This window comes from Hippocampus bargibanti, linkage group LG10 (assembly GCF_051943395.1).
Source record: "Hippocampus bargibanti isolate YZ-2025 linkage group LG10, ASM5194339v1, whole genome shotgun sequence".
Taxonomy (NCBI): Eukaryota; Metazoa; Chordata; class Actinopteri; order Syngnathiformes; family Syngnathidae; genus Hippocampus; species Hippocampus bargibanti.
The window spans coordinates 24,438,122-24,457,064 of NC_142743.1; the positions used below are offsets into that span (position 1 = coordinate 24,438,122).

At 44.1% G+C, this 18,943-nt stretch overlaps 1 protein-coding gene across 1 annotated transcript in view; it reads left to right on the plus strand.

Annotated features, from left to right (window-relative positions):
• Nucleotides 1-17,638, plus strand: part of lcor (ligand dependent nuclear receptor corepressor) — a 39,754-nt gene extending 22,116 nt beyond the window's left edge. The window contains 7 exon segments of the mRNA XM_089006085.1: nt 3,205-3,270; nt 5,324-5,403; nt 7,594-7,729; nt 12,267-12,644; nt 13,218-13,293; nt 15,962-16,304; nt 16,307-17,638. Coding sequence (XP_088862211.1) covers nt 3,205-3,270; nt 5,324-5,403; nt 7,594-7,729; nt 12,267-12,644; nt 13,218-13,293; nt 15,962-16,304; nt 16,307-17,011 — 1,784 coding nt within the window. The 3' untranslated portion in view covers nt 17,012-17,638.
• The last annotated feature ends 1,305 nt before the right edge of the window (nt 17,639-18,943 follow it).

Genomic DNA, 18,943 nt, shown 5'->3' on the forward strand with positions numbered 1-18,943 from the left:
ATGTGCATATGTATTTATTTAATATTTTACTTGTATATTAATTCATTATTCATTCATTCATTCTTTTATTTATTGATTTATTATGTATTTTTTTTGTTTGTTTGTCTGCTGTTTATTTTTTTGTTTTTTTGTGTTTATTTATTTATGTATTTCCTGATTTTTATCGATTGATTTAATATAATCTCACGCTATAATCACATAGCGGCAAGAGTTCCTCAGCGGCTTTAAAAGAAGAATTTGGTTGTTTCTGCGTCTAACAAACGATTTGTTTTCTTGGCGTCATGTGCTCGTCGGGCCTTAACATGGACGACCATGCGAAGGAATCCATTTTGAAAAATTATAAAGAAGACTTGTACGAATTATTCTGCTACTTAAAGGAACTGACGCAACTGAGTGACGGCGCCGTTTCATTCCAAATTCTGACGGCGTGTCCGTCATTGTCACTCAACGTTACGCTTTTAATCGGGCACAAAGGTCGCCCTGTCGTCAGCGTAATCAAAGCTTCTTCTTCAAGGAAGTCCAGCGAATTATTTGTCGCCATTTCTCATCGGATTATAGATCTGTCCAATTTTATTATTTGCCTGAACGTCACCATCAAAATGTTGCATCCAAAACAAATGAGAAAGGCAAAAAAATCGCACGTCATTGCTAACACCCGTAGCATAGCAGACTTTGGCGGCTAAAATCATTCATGACTCGAATTCCAAGCTAGGATTACAAATCACATTTTTTTTTGGTCTGGTTAGGGGTCAGAAGGTTTAAAAAAAGAGTATACAGTGGTACCTTAGCTTACAAACTTAATTGGTTCCCGGACAGAGTGTGTAAAGGGAAAAGTGTGTATCCTAAAAATTAATTTCCCATAGGAAACCATTAAAATTAGAATAATCTGTTCCCAGCTCAGAATCAGAATCAGAATCATCTTTATTGCCAAGTATGTAGAACACACAAGGAATTTCAGCTCCCCATAAAACATCATTTATTTATTGCATTGTATTTGTGATTATATTTTATTTATTATAGTACCTATGGTTGTCTGTGACTGTAAAGTGTCTTTGAGAGCTTTGAAAGGCGCTTAAAATATAATTTTCCCCCTGTTCACCAAGTTGGAAAATGACTCGATGCTAAATGCTAACGGCTAAATGAGGAAATGTAAATAATGAATGAAGCCCAATGGATGTCAAGTGCGCTTGCGACCTAAAACGTCCCACCCCCTGCCTGCTCTCTGGCCCTAATGAGCTATTGATTGGTCGAGAACCAGGCTCTGCTCACGCTGAATTATGAATGATCACGCTGGGCTATATTTAGCGGCTATGCGCTACTCACAATAAACGGTCAACCTTCCGTACTCTTCTTTTATTCCCAACAACACACGAAAACGTCCTTACTCTAATGTGTTTTATTTAATATTTTATGTCTATCTATCTATCTATCTATCTATCTATCTATCTATCTATCTATCTATCTATCTATCTAGATAGATAGATAGATACGGAAGGACTTCTTGAATGGATTGCAAACATGTATGCTTTCCTCTTCAGTAACTATTTGAATCATATTCATAAGTGGATGAGTCACAAGAAAGCATCTTCTCCCAATCTGAAGCCATTGTTTTGATTCTGGAGCAAGGCAGTTTGTGAAGGAGTATCCTGGTGTGATGTCACGAACAAGGGGGCGGGACTTTCTGAATCTCCCCAGTTTTTAGCTCATTTTGTGGCAGTTTTGAGACACTTTAAGTCATTTTTATTGTTGTTTTGCATTTGACTAAAAATATCAGCCTGCGTGTTTTGGCTATTTTAGACGCTATCAAACGTTTTTCTGATGTCAGTTAGGAAACAAAAAAATGGTGTCGGTTGTCCTTTAAGAGAAGACTTATGACCGTCTAGCTAGCTATCAAGCCAGCTACCTACCTAGTTATCTATTTGCTCTCTATTAGCTGTCTATCTAGCTATCTATCTGGCTAAGTAGCTATCTATTAGCGACTGTACCTATGAGCTAGCTTTCTATCTATTTGAGTTACCTTGCGGAAATTAAATTATTATTATTATTATTATTATTATTATTATTACCACCGTTCTTCTATTTTTGAAAAATAATTATATTTCATTGGATTTATTTTTGACTTTACTCGCTAAAAACCTTTTTTGCATTTCAACACACGCGTCTTTGTTTGCCTCCACTTTCATTTCTGCACGCTGGAAGGTTGAGGTGGCTGGGGGAGGGGAAGGGAGGGGGCGGGGTTGTAGGTGGATGTTTTGGGGGGCGGGGCGCCGCCTTGTGTATTTATGTCGGACCCGATGCCGTCGCTAGGCAACAGCCACCGCGAGATGTTTACAGTTAATAAAAAGTGAGTGACATTAGCGCACTAGTGTGTTAGCGCTAAAGAGAAGACTGCACGTGTGTGTGTTTGTAGGACTAGTCTTGTGAGGACCACTAACGTTTTATACCATGCATAGTGAGGACATTTTTGACAAGTGAGGACCTTTTGGCCGATCCTCAAAGGTCCTCACAAATTCACCCAAAAATGATTTTTTTGGTGTGTATTTTCATTTCACTCTCATACACACACTTTTTACTGTGTGTGTGTGTGTGTGTGCGTGATTAACAAGAGGAAAAAGTTCATGCCACAAAAAGTAAACTAATATTTTAAACCAAATTTACCACGGGGTGAGGACTTTGAATGTAGCCATTCAGAGTCCTGCTGTTATTTCAGTTTCAAGTCCACTTTTTATTTCTTTAATTTTTTTAAAAAACGATGAAATGGGGTGACATTTAGTCTTCAAATAGAAGACTAGTTCTTCTCTAAAATTATCAGCAACGGTGGTCCTCACTCGTTATCCGGACCTCACAAAACCATTCAAACAGGAACGTGTGTGTGTGTGTGTGCGCGTGTGTGAGTTATAATAAGATCCAAGCGTGTCTTTTTGATATTTTGGCGGCAAAACCTTGGGAATGATGCGTTTCCCCGTCGAGTCATTGTCGCCGATGACTGCGTGTCCGTTTGCCTTGACAATGATGGAGTCTGTGTTTTGTAATCATTATCGCACAAAGACTTCTGACACACACATGCGTGCGCGCGCCTGCCTGTCATGTATATTTTCACACAAAGCAACAAAGTGTTTCATAAAAAGAAGGTGGTCGGTCACATGATGGAAGGGTGGATGCTAACGTGACTGATGCTAACCCGACTTCTCTTCTACTTTGCAGGCTTTGAAAGCATCCTGGAAGGCTTGTTTGGGCCTGCTGTAGTCAAAGATAGCACACTTTTCCAAGGTAACGCACACACACACGCACGCATGCACGCTAGGTGGCGCTCATTCTGGCCATCCAATCGCTTGTTCGGGAAAAAAATGGCAGCCTGTTTAAATTAAATTGTTTAAAAATCAAATAAAACAAATAAACATTGTTTAAAAATCCCAAAATAGCGCAATTGGGTGCGAAAGCGGGACTGTGCTGATGTCATAATAATAATAATAATAATAATAATAATAATAATAATAATAATAATAATAATAATAATAATAATCCATTTCATTTTTAAGCGCTTTTCAAAACTCTCAAGGTCACTTGACAGTCACATTATCAGTTTTCCTGCGGGCGAGCTGCGGCAGCCACACGCGCCAGCGTCCACTCAACCCAGAAGTAACTCAAATAGATAGAAAGCTAGCTAATAGATAGCTAGTCAGATGCTAGCTAGATAGCCATACAGCTAATGGATAGCTAGCTAGATAGCCACCCAGCTAGCCAGATAGCTAATAGATAGCAAATAGCTAGCTAGGTAGCATATGAGCAAAATTGATATCAACGGCAGCTTAAGGCAAGAAAAAAAACACTACAAATGAAATACAGTGATACCTTGGCTTACGAATGTGGTTCCCAGAAAGTGTGTGTAAGGTGAAAAGTGTGTATTATGGGAACATTAATTTCCCATAGGAAACCATTCAAATGAGAATAATCCGTTCCCAGGTCCTCATAAAACATAATTTTATTAGCTAGCTAGCTAGATGTTAGCTGTCTAGCTGGCTGGCTGTTAGCTGGCTATCTGCCCATCTATTAGCCATTTATTAGCTATCCATTAGCTAGCTGGCTACCTATGAGCTTGTTGGCTGTAAGCTGGCTAGCTGTTGGCTATCTTGCCATCTATTATTTTTTAGCTATCCATTAGCTAGCTCGCTAGCTTTCTATCTATTTGAGTTACTACGAGGTTGAGTGAATGCTGGCGCATCTGACTGTCGCTGCTCACCCACAGAAAAACATTGTCCTGTGACTGTAAAGTGACCTTGAGAGTTTTGAAAGGCGCTTAGAAACGCCTTTCAAAACTCTCAGGGGCACTTTACTACTATAACCATGACGACGACTACTACTACTACTACTACTACTAGTAATAATAATAATAATAATAATAACGACCTCCAGACCCCATTTTTAACATTTTAAGAGGGGAGGTTTGTGAGTCATTTAGCCTCCGAGTCTCTATTCAACATTTTGAATGTATTTCGACTTACGACCATTTTGACTTACAACCCTTTGGTCAGAACGGAACTCGGTCGTAAGTCGGATGTTACCTGTATTTGGTCATCCTGTTTTATCAAAAGTCAAGTCAAAGTCAGCTTTATTGTCAAATATGCTAATATGCATGACATAGAGCACAGATGAAATTAATGTCCTCTCGGACCCAGCGTGCAAGACACTTATAATGTGGCTAAAAAAAGACAGACAATTGACAACAGACAATAGATGTAATTTCTGAATGTAAAGTGAGGTAGTGACGTATGTAAAGTGAGGAAGTGATGTATGTAAAGTGACGTAGTGTAGTTATGCAAAAACAAAAAAAATCGGAAAAAATACCGTTCCAGATGATCGTACAGCGTGTAACATGTACTCAGTGTGGCAGTGGGAAGGGGCAGGGAGGGCAGGGCTGGAAGGGAGTTGAGTCTCCTGACTGCTTGGTGGCAGAATCATGTATCAGTAGACCCATGATGAGACATTTTTTTTCTCAAGAATTTGGTTTCATTAATTTTGATTCCCAAATCATTTAAAGCGCCTCCAGAAGATGGCCCGAATAAAAAAAGCGTCGGGACTCTTTTGGGTTTTCGTTCCTACTTGACTTTGATGAGTTTTGTTCACCTCGATAGCGGCTCTCAAAAGGATAGGCTAGCCGTGACCTGGATATCAAATTGAAATGGCATCCACGTTAGCATCCACGTTAGCCTCTCTCACACATACACGATCCTGTAAAATCTTTCACCGTTATATGAACTTGACTTATTTTGAAACGCCACCTTGTCTCCTATGACCTTCAAAATAAAGCGTCTGTGGTTTGTAGATTGCGAGCCCGAGGAAGTTGCCGACTGGTCGTTTGATGACAACTGTCTCTTCTGCTGCCTTCAAGTTGACAAAGTTAAGGTGAGCCGCAGCTTTATGTTATTATGATTACTAGCTAGCTAGCTACCGAGCTGGCTATCTATTTGCTATCTATTAGCTATCTGGCTGGCTTGCTAGCTATCTAGCTGGCTATCTATTAGTTATATGGCTACCTAGCGAACTATCTATCTATTGGCTATCTATTAGCTAGCTAGCTTTCTATCTATTTGAGTAACTTTCTGTGGCTTCGTGTGGCTGCCGCTGCTCACCCACAAAATAACTGATCCTGTGACTGTAAAATGTCCTTGAGAGTTTTGAAAGGCGCTTATGAATGACATGTAGTAGTATTATTATCCCATGCCAATTGTTAGTCAGCTAGCACTATGCTAACACATCATTCAAATTAGCACAGATGGCTCAGTAACTGCAATCCTTCAGACAAAAGTTGACAACCACACCATCTGTTTAAGCTAAAGGCTAATTGGTACGGTTGGGTCGTTTAATAGCTTACGCGTTAGCCTCTCTGAACGGCAAACAAAGTCATGCAAAGACATTGCGACACAATGTGTGAACTTTTGTTCGGATGAGCCCGCGGTCGTAAAACCGACGGTCGTAAATCGGCGCCCTTATCTCAGGTTCTTTTAACCAAGCAACCTGCACGTGGTGGGCCATCGGATGTGCTAGCTTGCTAACATTGAATCATCGCGAACTCGACGGAGCAAATTTTGGTGGGTTCAGTCAGGCTCCACATAGCCGCTGCGATGCTACTGATGGAGAATAAGAAGTTATCGCTACTACTGTTATGCGAAAAAGTTAGCATCTTTCAAACTTTCATGCTTAGTCAACATGTGTGACTCGAACACACAATTAAAGCACAGACAACTCGGGGTCAATCTGAGGTCAACAGACACAACAAGTTAAAGTGTCATCTTCATCTTGGAAATCTGGCCTAGGACAGAATTTAGGACTTGGGAAACTCTTTATCACCGAAGCAATTTACGACTTGAAACTCCTTCACGGGAAGAGCTCATTAGCCAGGTTACAGATGTATCAGTTCATGGAAAAAAAACAATGTTTGATTGCTTTCATGCTAAGAACTCAAAAGTCAAAGTCAGTGTTTAGTTGGGTTCAAAATGAGCACTTTGACCAAAGCTCCAAATTTGCTAGCCCGTTAGCTTCAGGGTCATTTGCCCTAAACTCACCGTCCCGTTTGTTTTCCTTTGAGGCGCTTAAGGAAAGTGCAAAGGATATCTGCCGCTCCCTTGTCGAGCGTTCCTTGTTCTTTGACTTGACCCTGCTCTGACCTCGCAGGTTAGCCATCTGCCTCCTAAAAATATACTCAAATAAAAACCCCCCGGCCCTCCGCCCCCTTTTTGCCCGGCCCATCTGTCCTGCAAGGAAGTATTCGGGATGACAAGAAACACTGCCAGTGTGTGTGTGTGTGTGTGTGCCTGTGTGTGTGTGTGTGTGTGTGTGTGCGCGCGCGTGTGTGTGAGAACAGCCCAAGACAAAGAAGACATTCCAATTGAAGAATTGGTTTAAACATTAAAGAGACATGCAGACGACAGAGAGAGAGAGAGTGACAAAATGGATAGAAAACAGTGAAATCTGGACTCGTTTCAACGTTGATAGAGTGTAGTCTGCAAGGTTAAAATTCCCATCAATCAGGCTCCACAAATAATCCGCACAAGCCATCTGTACACTTGATGCAAAAAGCTATCAACCCAGCTAAACAGAACACAATTGATGAGGAACTAGGTAAAATGATCGCAGAGAAAGCACCGACAAGGGATCATTCCTCAAGATGGGGATAGAAGAAGGCTACGTTCCTCATCAAGTGTTTCATGCTGATGAAAGCGGCCACTCCGTTCCATCAAGCCATCAACGACCATCACAAAGGTCAATAAAACCACTTTATTACACCGTACAGTTTATTTCTTTCATTATAATACCGTAGCACATTTATTCTACATCAAATAAGGTATATATTTTGTGTAGTTTTACGGCTTATTTAGTAGAAAATCATGTTTTATGGGGACCTGGGAACGGATTATTCTCATTTCAATGGTTTCCTATGGGAAATTATTTTTTGGGATACACACTTTTGGCCTTACACACTCTGTCTGAGAACCAATTAAGTTCGTAAGCCAAGGTATGACTGTATTTTAGACAGATGGGCAAATGCTAAGCAATTAGCGGAGAATGAAAATGGCGCGACGCTTCTTCCCGCAGGATCACGGCGCCCGCGACGCAGTCGCCGGCGGCCAGCTGCTGTCGGAGGGCGAGGACGCCAAACGGGAACAGACTCGCTTCAGCCGGTTGGAGAAACAGGCGCAAGACTTCCTCAATGCTGTGTTTCACAGGAAAGGTACAATACGACCCCCGTGACCCCGCGACCCCCCCGGGGTCATGAATAGGTTGGATGAGTGTCTTTCCAGGCACGCTAAGTCGGGGAATTTGCTTCCTTCCTCTGGGAAATTAACCAATATGAGAGTAGTGTGCGCAGCAATGGCATCAATTCTCCATTCGTATCTGGAGAGATGATTCATATTTCATTTTGTCTTTGCCCCACATTTTTGCTGTGGATTTAATCATCTTTCATGTAACTTCCGCAAGTCCCGCTCATATTTTTGACACAAAAATCAATCAATAAATAAACAAAGACACAAATAAATGAATACATGAACAAAAACACATATAAATAAATAGATAAATGCAAAAATAGATACATAGATACATAAAGAGAGTTTTGAAAGGCGTTTATAAATGAAATGTATTATTATTATTATTATTATTATAAAAACATACATAGAAAAATAGGTAGATAGATAGGTAGATAGATTCAAAGACGAGTCAATCGTGGATCGGTGATGTGTAGATCGGACATGAGTAGATACGTAAATGAATATAGAAAAAAAATATATGTCCGTCATTTTTGGGTGTTTTGGGTAAGGTGACCCAATATCAAAGAGGATCGAACCCTGAGGGACGCCATTATTTTTTTTCTTTGACTACAACGATTAAGCCCTTTGCCTGCAGGTAATCGTAATTAATGGAAAGTGTTGAAAAGTGGGCCATGGGAGATGACCCACTTTCCCCCGAGCCAAACTCCTCCTTCTTTTCGGGCATTTGCGCGTCACTTTCACCAAATGAAACCAATTTCAAACAATATTTTTTATTTCTTCTACGACTTTTACTTTTGTTGTCGGTATTTGTTGTCAATCATCAAAAGAGCCGTATATGGCTCGCGAGCCGTAGGTTCCCGACCCCTGGGTTAGAATATTTATTACAGGCTAATATTAGCATTTTACGCTTATCTTTAAAATTGTAAATATTATGAAGGGAATTAAATATTGACCTTATTGCGCAACATTGTTAGCTAACAATTAGCATGTTCACCAAAGAAGCAGGCAACTTACTCACAGATGATTTAATAATAATAATACATTGTATTTATAATCGCCTTTCAATACTCTCAAGGGCACTTTCCAGGCATAAGGTAAGAACATTTTTTTTTTTCTCTGCGGGTGAGCAGCGGCAGCCAGACGCGCCAGAAATGTACGCCACTAACTCAAATACAAAATGGCCACAATAACATTGAAATAAAGTAAAACTACTCACCATTTGTGTAGATAAGTAACTCAAATAGATAGAAAGATAGCTAGTTTGCTAATAGATAATAGTAATAATAATAGGTAATAATTATAATACATTTTATTTACAAGCGCCTTTCAAAACTCTCAAGGACACTTTACAGTCACAAGATTTTTTTTTCCTGCGGGTGAGCAGCGACAGCCACACGCGCCAGCTTTCACTCAACCTGGAAGTAACTCAAATAGATAGAAAGATAGCTAGCTAGCTAATAGATACAGTAATAATGATAATAATACGTTTCATTTCTAAGCGCCTTTCAAAACTCTCAAGGACACTTTACAGTCACTGGATATTTTTTTTCTGCGGGTGAGCAGCGGCAGCCACACGCGCCAGCGTTCACTCAACCTGGAAGTAACTCAAATAGATAGAAAGCTAGCTAGCTAGCTAACAGATACAGAAATTATAGATACTGGAGTTGGTATCTGACAATGGCAGTGTGACGTTTGTCACGTCTCGCTCGGTTTCCATTATCTCAATGGCGGCGGACATTTTGAAATCGGCGGCGCCTTGTAAAATGGCGGCGATTCATCATTCCGATGGGACTCTTTGACGTGTTGTGTTGTGACGTGGCTTTTCATGCGCCAGGAAGCGGATTTATTTATTTGGCGGCACCCCCCCGATGGCCGCCTGCTGTGCTGTTTGCACGCCAGCTTCCAAAGAAATGATCAGATTAAACTAAATTTGATTAAACAAACCCTTGCGATGATTATTTAAATGTCCTTTAATACCATTCGGCAGATTACAACGTTGCCTGTGTATGTTTGGAAAAGGGGGATACTGCGAAGCCCCCCGGGGGGACGTGGGTGTGAAGTTTAACACCCAACCTCGCTTCTGCGAAAAAGGCAGATTTTTAATTAGGGCGGCAAGGATTTTGCATTGTTGGAAAAAGATGATTGTCACCATCGCCATCCCATACGTTCACCACTTTCACACGGGATGCAGCATGAAAGCGGCAATAATCCCCAAAGCTCCGTTTGTTTTTGCTTTTTCCCTGTTTTCTATAACAGGTGCACCAAATCTGAACTATTTATCATCTGCGCAAAACAGTAGCCCCTTCCATTTGCTGAAAAATCCCGCTTTCACTGGGCTCTGTGTGAAAGCCAGAGTGATAAAAGCCATATGTAACCCCGTTGCGATATTTATAATAATAATACATTTCATTTATAAGCGCCTTTCAAAACTCTCAAGGACACTTTAGTCACGTATTTTTTTGTACGGGTGAGCAGCGGCAGCCATTCCGTGCCAGCGTTCACTCTACCTGGAAGTATATACATATATATACATACTTACACATACATATAAATACATTTGATGATAGTATCTCTGTGTAAAACAAGATTGGCAATTAAAACAGTAGAAAAATCCTTCTTTCTCTGGTCTCTGTGTGAAAAACAGAGTGATAAAAGGTGTGTGTATCCTCACTTCGATATTTGCGAAAAGTCTCTGTGTGAAACAAGCTTTGGAATTTTCCACAAGCACCTCTTGACAGTTCCTGTGTGAAAAACGATGCTGCAGTCACCTGCCTTGACTGGGTTCTGTGTCAAAGGCCTTTTTTTGGTCTGATGGGCATTTTTTAACAGTATCTCTTTGTAAACAAGAGTTGTTGTTTTTTTTTAAGGCCGGAAATCCCGAATTGTGGAAAACAAAACGTTGGAGTGTTTGTAAACAGAGAAATGGTGCTCGCTAATCTGGTATCACGGGCGGGATTAGAGGATCTGGCTGGGCGATTTTTGGGGATTATTTCAGCATCACACCAGGATTATTCCTGCGGGATGCGGCTCATGTCCCCAGCGGTTGGTTGGTGATTAGTAGGACTTTTTAGTTTTTGCCATCAAGGAAAAAAAAAACACGCTTGTTCTTTGTCCGCTAAATGATTCCTTTCCCATAAAGAGACGTCAGTCTGTCAAAGCTAATAGATAACTAATAGTTATCTAGCTGGCAAATAGATAATTAACACAGCCAGCCAGCTAATAGATAACTAATAGCAAGCTAGCTTCCTAGCTAGTTTATCGATAGTTTATACATAATAATAATAATAATAATACAGTCTGTCAAAACTAATCGATAACTAATAGCTAGCTAGCTAGCTAGCTAATAGATAACCAATAGCTAGACAGCTAGCCAATAGACAACTAATAGCCAATAGATAACTAATAGCTAGATAGCTAGCCAATAGACAACTAATAGCCAATAGATAACTAATAGCTAGATAGCTAGATATCTTATTGATATAATCAGAATCAGAAAACCTTTATTCGTCCCACAATGGGGAAATGTGCATTAGTTTATACATAGCAAATATATGGCTAGCTCGGTAAATATTTAGCTATCGAGGTAGCCAGCTTTCAATGAATGAATGAATGATTTATTTATGTATTTACTTTTAAATCTGATTCAATTACAGTGATACATAGGTTTACGAACTTAATTGGTTCCCAGAAAGTGTGTGTAAAGTGAAAAGTGTGTATCCCAAAAAATAATTTCCCATAGGAAACCATTAAAATGAAAATAATCTGTTCCCAGGTCCCCATAAAACATCATTTTCTACTTTCTAATTTTCTAAAAATACACAAAATTGACCTTATTTTATGTCTAATAAATGTGCTATGGTATTATAATTAAAAAAATAAACTGCACTGTATAATAAAGTCGTTTTTTGACCTTTGGTCGATGGCTTCATGCAGTGGAGTGGCCGCTTTCATCAGCATTAAAAACTTGATGAGGAACGTAGCCTTCTTCTTTCACCATCTTGAGGAATGATCCCTTGTAGGTGCTTTCTCTGCCATCATTTTACCTTGTTCCTCATCAATTGTGTTCTGTTTAGCTGGGTTGCATCAAGTGTTCCGATGGCTTGTGTGGGTTATTTGTGGAGCCTGATTGATGGGATATTTTAACCTTGCAGTCTACACTCTGCCTTTGAACTATCAATAAAGTTGAAACGAGTCAAAATTTCGCTGTTTTCTATCCATTTTGTCTCTCTCTCTCGGTCATCTGCCTGTCTCTTTAATGTTTAAACCACCTCCCCTCACTGTTGCGTTCTTGACCAATCACGTGGCTTTAACTGAAGACTAGGGGCGGGGAATAGAGGACAAAAAAGTCGGGAGCCATTTTCTTGTTAAGAGAAGGACACATCACTCATTGTGGCGCTCCCATGTGTATCCCAAAAAATAGTTTGTATGCCAAGGTAATGTTGGTAAACGGAGGTATCACTGTAACACGGTTCTGTCTCTGGCTCTTTCCACCCCCCGCAGAACTGCCAAGTTTGTCGGACCCCCACATTCCTCTGGTGGCTCGCGAGATCATGCAGCGAATGATCCGTCAGTTTGCCGCTGAATATACCTCAAAAAGCACTCAGGACGCCCCCCCGGCCCCGCCCCCGCCTCCGCCGCCACCCAACGGGGCCATGAAGGACCAAAGCCCGCCTCCGCCGCCGGCGCGCTCGCCGCCCTCGTCCGCATCCTCGCCATCGTCGCCCTGCCTCAGCCCCCCCGAGGCCGACGGGGGCGCCGCCGTCGCCGCCTCTGCACAGAACCCCGTCCTCAGCAAGCTGCTCATGGCCGACCAGGACGGCCCGCTGGACCTCACCGTCAAGAAGAACCCGGCAGAGGCCGAGACCCCCGCCCAGCAAGGTGAGCTGCCCCCCTCTGGCGGAGCCTAGCATATCCAAACATAGCCTAACTAAGCCTCGCATAGCCTAATGTCGTTTAGGCTATGGATAAGTTTTTCTGTGGGTGAACAGCGGCAGCCACACCCGCCAGCGTTCACTCAACCTGGAATAAATAGAAAGTTAGCTAGCCAGCTTGCTAATAGATAACTAATAGCTAGCTGGCTCGATCGCTAGCTATCCAGAGCTAATAGCTAATAGATACCAAATATTTAGCTAGTTAGCTAGCTAGGTAACCAGCTAGCCAGCCATAAAGCTAATAGATAGCAAATAGATAGCTAGCTAGGTTGTACATGTACATATCTTTATAGAGCATATATTTTATTAAATGTTTTTTTTTTTCAGTACAAACCAATACAGGTTACTTAAACATACTTATATAAACCTTAAACATATTAATTTGATATATTTAAGTTACCGGTAGATGTCAAAAACGTTAGCATTAAAAGATAGTTTACTAAATTATGATTTTATTGTCATTTTTTGACGATAATTGGAAATTAAATGTGTTTGTTTTTTTTGTTTGTTTTTTTGTCAGATGGCGTTTTGGATCTTTCCACCAAAAAAAACCCGAATGACACGCTCGGCTTCTCCTCACCTCACGGACTCAAAGGGTAACGCCTACACCTCAAACCCCGCCCATCAACACACACCTTTCGGATTTCAATCCGTTTTTTTATTTTTTGGGTTTGATTGCCCCATTTGCCTTGGTATCACCTCATCAGCATAAATAAGCCGATGTTGCCTAAGAACTCGGTTGTAGGAACAATCCAAATTGAACCTCACCCCACCATGGCGATTTAGTGAAGGGTTTTGCTGTAAATGGGGCAATCAGGCCAGTCGCAGACCCCATACTCAGTCCGGACAATAGAAGCAATCAGTATAGCCGCTGGGAGTACTCCTCTGCCCCCCCTCCCAACCTGAGAACAGGGACCAATCATAGCAGAGACGAATCAATGCTATGCTAACTTGCTGAGCAGATGCTAAAAGAAGATGCCGTAAGAAGATTTGCAGACGCTAGTGGGCACGTCCAATGTTAGCTGAAAGCTAACAACTAGCCTCGGGCTCGATCGCTAATCATAACAGGTTGAGAAACAAAGGTGCATGCTAGCAAAGCCAAAGCTAACGACGTGACTCATTCCCTGGTCGTTCGTCATCGTACGTACAGGATCGAGCCTCCCTGAAGGCGCGGTGCGTTCAGGGTCACTCTGCACATTCCAAACCTTGCACATGACGTTTTTTCAATCTTTTTAAAGTATGTATGGGGGGGGGGGCTTCTCTAAGCTTCTGCTTCCCAAAAAAATGGAGGAGCACATGCCCTCAGAACACAAGTCCTGATCCAGCCCAAGGGGTCGGGGGGGCGGGGGGGGTCATCAGGGGTCTCCAGGTCCCAAAACCCCCTGAAGGCCCCCTTAGGCCACAAGCCCCGTTGGGATTCTCTAATGATTTTCTCATGAAATATTTACTCCTGGATGGAGGGAGCGCACCCCCCCCCTCCCTCACATTCCCATGGCCTCTCGCTCTCAGCAGTTTGATTGCTTTTGTCTGAAACATTACTGAACGGTACGTTTTCCGGAATTCAGAATCTTTACGGCCCGCATCGGACTTTTGATTGGGGGGGGGGGGATTTGTGTGTGTGTGTGTGTTTGGGTGACTAGTCTTGTGAGGACCACTAACATTTTATACCATGCATAGTGAGGACATTTTTGACAAGTGAGGACCTTTTGGCCGATCCTCAAAGGTCCTCACAAAGTCACCCAAAAAGATTTTTTGGTGTGTATTTTCATTTCACTTGGATACACACACTTTTTACTCACTGTGTGTGTGTGTGTGTGCGTGGTTAATGAGAGGAAAAAGTTCATACTACAAAAGGTAAAATGACATTTTAACCAAATTTAAAACCTGGGTGAGGACTTTGAATGTAGCCATTCAGAGTGCTCACTCCTGCTGTTATTTCAGTTTTCAGTCCACTTTTTATTTCTTTGTTTTTAAAGAAGTTGAAGTGGGAAATGGCCTGACATTTAGTCTTCAAATGGAACGCTAGTTCTTCTCTAAACTTAGCAGCAACGGTGGTCCTCACTCCTTATCCGGACCTCACTAAACCATTGAAACAGGAATGTGTGTGTTTGCTACAATCCTGGCCTTCGTCTTCCACTTCTTCTTTGTCTTTGTGCTCTGCATCTTCTTCTCCATCTTCTTCTTCTGCTGTTGCCGCGGTAACCAAGGCAGCACTTATGCAGAAGCATTTAGCATCTTTTTTATCTTGCCGCAGACACATTTACATGCCGCCGCAATGCTGTCTTCTTCATTTGACGTACAGTGATACCTCAGCTTACGAACGCTTTTAGCTAACAAACTTTCGCGAGAATATAATCTTGGCATACGATCTAGTTTTCGGGAAAAACACGGAGCGCCACGATGTCTGGCGGACTAGTTTTTGGCGGAAAAACACCAAACCACACGGGCGAACAGCGCCTCCGTAGCTACTTTTCCACACCCACTTTCTTTTACTGCACTCTGTGCAGACGTGGTTTGTTATCGAGCGGAGTACTTTTGCTTTTTTTGGAACCGAAATAGACCCCACCACAGGCAACTTGACTCGGATATCGGCAAGAGGCAACGACCATCACAAAGGTCAATAAAACCACTTTATTTATTTGATTACAATCCAATAGCACACGTATTATATATAAAATAAGGTATACAGGTAACATCCAACTTACGACCGGCTCGACTTACGACCACCCGTACTTACGATCACAACCTCCAGACCCTATTTTTAACATTTTGCAAGGCATTTAGCCTCCGAGTCTCTATTCAACTTTTTGGATGGATTTCGACTTAGGACCGTTTGGTCGGAACGGAACTCGGTCGTAAGTCGGATGTTACCTGTATTTCGTGTAGTTTTAAGGCTAATTTAGTCGAAATTTTAGTCTTATGGTGACCTGGGAACGGTATATTCTCATTTCAATGGTTTCCTATGGGAAATTATTTTTTGCGATACACACTTTTCGCCTTCCACACTCTGTCTGGGAACCAATTAAGTTGGTAAGCTAAGGTATCACTGTATTTCTTTCAGCGCAATGACGACGTAATGCCCTAAAGGTTAACAATGACGTCACGAAGAACGTCCCGGTTCCCATAGCGACAGTGGTTCCGCTAGTGGTCACGTGACTTTCTTAAAGCGGTACGCCCTGGGCGCTGACCGCTCGGCGTCGCCGGACCTGTCGCTCGTCCGTCTGGGGGTGTTTGACTTGTGAGCGCTTGTTTTCCTCCACGCAGGCGCCACCTCAAGGCGGACGCTTGCGTTCCCGATCCGGACGAGGACGACGGGGCTCCGGCGCCGAGCTTTGGGGACGACGCCGCGGTCTCCTTTCAGCCGCCGCCGGCCCACTCGCTGCGCGTCAAGGAGGAGTTACTGAACCACCGGCGGCGCCTGCTGGGCCAAGCCGCCGCGCTGTCCTTGGCCAGCCCGGAGTCCGGCGCTCTCCTCGGTCGCGCTCACTCGCTGGTCCCTCAGAAGGCCTCCCCGCCCTTCTGGGGGAGCAAGGCCCACCTGGAGGGCCTGATGAAGCTCAAACAGGCCAGCAGGGCCCTGGGAGGGGCCCTGGGTGGGGCCCTGGGAGGGGCCCCGACCTCAAAGACCCGCCGACCTTCCTGGAGAACCACCGCAACCACCACGGCGCCTTCCCCTTCAAGAATTCTCCGCTCCACCACCACAATCAGGCCCCCAAGGCCAAGCGGGACCACTCGCCGCCGGTGGACCTGAAGATCCCGCAGGTTCGAGGGATGGATATCTCGTGGGACCCCCCCTCCTCGGAGCTGTACCCTGCGGGCGCCGGAGGAGGACTGGGCGAGAACGCCCTGCTGAGCCGCAAGCTCAGGGCCATCCTGCCCAAGCAGAACCGGCGGGGCGCCACTCTGGGAAGCCTGCTGGACGGCGCGGCGGCCGACTATTGGGCGGCCGACCCGGAGCGCTCCGCCTCCGGGCCGGCGTACCCCGCCTCGGACGCCGAGGGGGACCCCAACTCCAAGCAGCCGCGCAAGAAGAGGGGCCGCTACCGGCAGTACAACAGCGAGATCCTGGAGGAGGCCATCGCCGTGGTGATGAGCGGCAAGATGAGCGTCTCCAAGGCGCAGAACATGTACGGGATCCCGCACAGCACGCTGGAGTACAAAGTCAAGGAGCGCATGGGAACCCTGAAGAACCCCCCAAAGAAGAAGCTCAAGCTGATGATGAAGATGGAGGCGGCCGGCGACGACGACGGCGAGCGCCACCTCGCCGTCCCCTCCCTCCTCGCCGATGACCTCGAGGCGGACGTCGTGGAATGAACGCGACCTTCGCCGGACTCTTCCGGAACCCACCCGGGCGGGACTCCGCGGGCCAATTTCCAAACGCGCCCAGGAAAACCCCAAAGGCGTTCCGGCGACACCCGACACCAATTTGCCAGCATTTTGTTGACATTTTTTGGCCGCTTTTTGTACCCGAGACAAAAACGGCAACCGTCTCGGACCGGGTCGCAAAGGGCTCGGAAAATGTTCTGCCGATATTTCCGATCCATTTCCACCAGAAGTTGGACTGGGCACTTTTGGAAATGGCCTCGCTGTGACCGGCGATCAATTTTGTGTTGCGCCCTCAGACCCCTCCTGGAAGAAAACGGCATTGCGGTACCTTCATAGACCGCTTCGGCTCACCCACAGAACAGCAAAATCCCTTCACTAGATCGACCTACAACCGACTTCTTAGGCAACATAGGCTTAGTTAATGCTGACGAGGTGATACCAGATCAAATGGGGCAATCAGACCAGTCGTCGACCCCATAATCAGGCAGGACAATAGAAGTAATCAGTGTCGCCGCAGGGAGTAGTACACTGCTCCCCCCCAACCTGAGAGCAGGGACCAATCATAGCAGAGTTTGGCACCACCACATCTGGACAGTAGGGATATATATATATATATATATATATATATATATATATATATATATATATATATATATATATATATATATATATATATATATATATATATATATATGGTCGAAACTACCAGCAAAAATTTCAGTTCGCTGACGAAGCCTCTTGGATAAGAAGCGAAACGTCCGACACCTTCAAAACCAAGTACAGATGACCTTCTCACCAGTACCTTCATAGCTCCATTTTTTTTTAAATGTTGTTCACAGAAGATCGGAAGTTGCTTGATTTTCCGTTTTGGATCCAGTGCTCGAAAAACCTTGCGAGGTGACCCACCACCCCTCGCTTCAAGATCAAAATTCACCAAAATTTTTCAAGCCCAACCCCGACACAGAAAACCCTGGAGACCCCTTGCCCGATCTTTCTTCTGTGGACCAGGACGCCCCCGCCGGGTGGGGAAAAAAAGTGGCCGATTTTCACCCACGTCTGAATCAACGGTGTCAAGATTCCTCGTCAGGATGGCGAATCGAACCCCGCTCGCCAGGTAGCCATGATGCTTTAACTGCAAGACGCCCCGCCGACTTCCGTGCGGAGTAAGAAGACACACAAAAAAACGTCATTCAGGGATGCGTGTTTGTGAGTTTTGTGACAAACTACTGACTGGTGAGATCATTTTGGTTGTCCTATTTTGTTTTTTTTTTTGGGGGGGGGAGGGGGAGGGGAGGGGGTTGCTTTCTTTTGCACTACACTTTGTGTCCGGCGCTTTGGCTGGACCAGGTTACCTCGGCATTCTTGCCCCTCCTCTCGCATCATGCACTTATTCTTACTAGGGTCCGTCTGGCAAGCCGGCTCGGGGGATTTGGCCCGCCGACGCCGCTGCCGATCGGTCGCAGCGGCGGATCGGTCGCTACCTCATGGACCTCCGCCGGCCGGCGTCTGATGGCGGAAGGCAGTTTTCGGCCTTTCGGGACAGGCACGACGAGCCCCCGACACACACCCCCTCCTCGCTCCTATGCTAATGTCTTAGCGGGGTTTCGGCTAACTGCTAGCTAGCTTAGCCAGGACACTTTGCTGATGTTTTTCTTTCCCTTTCAACTCGTCGAAGTTCTCTACCATCCACGTTCAAGTTTTAAAGGCAGTTTACTACGATAATGTGCATTTATATGGGGTTGCCGGGGGGTGGGGAGGGCGGGTAATATGCAGTGGGCGGGGTTAGCTGATAGTCAAATTTAATATATTATAAATTATTACGACTGATTAAAAAGCCAATTGTTTCATTTCTGCTGGTTGTGAACTCAGGGTGTAACTGAGACGTGGCTTTCAAACGAGACTACTAGCTAGCGGCTAACA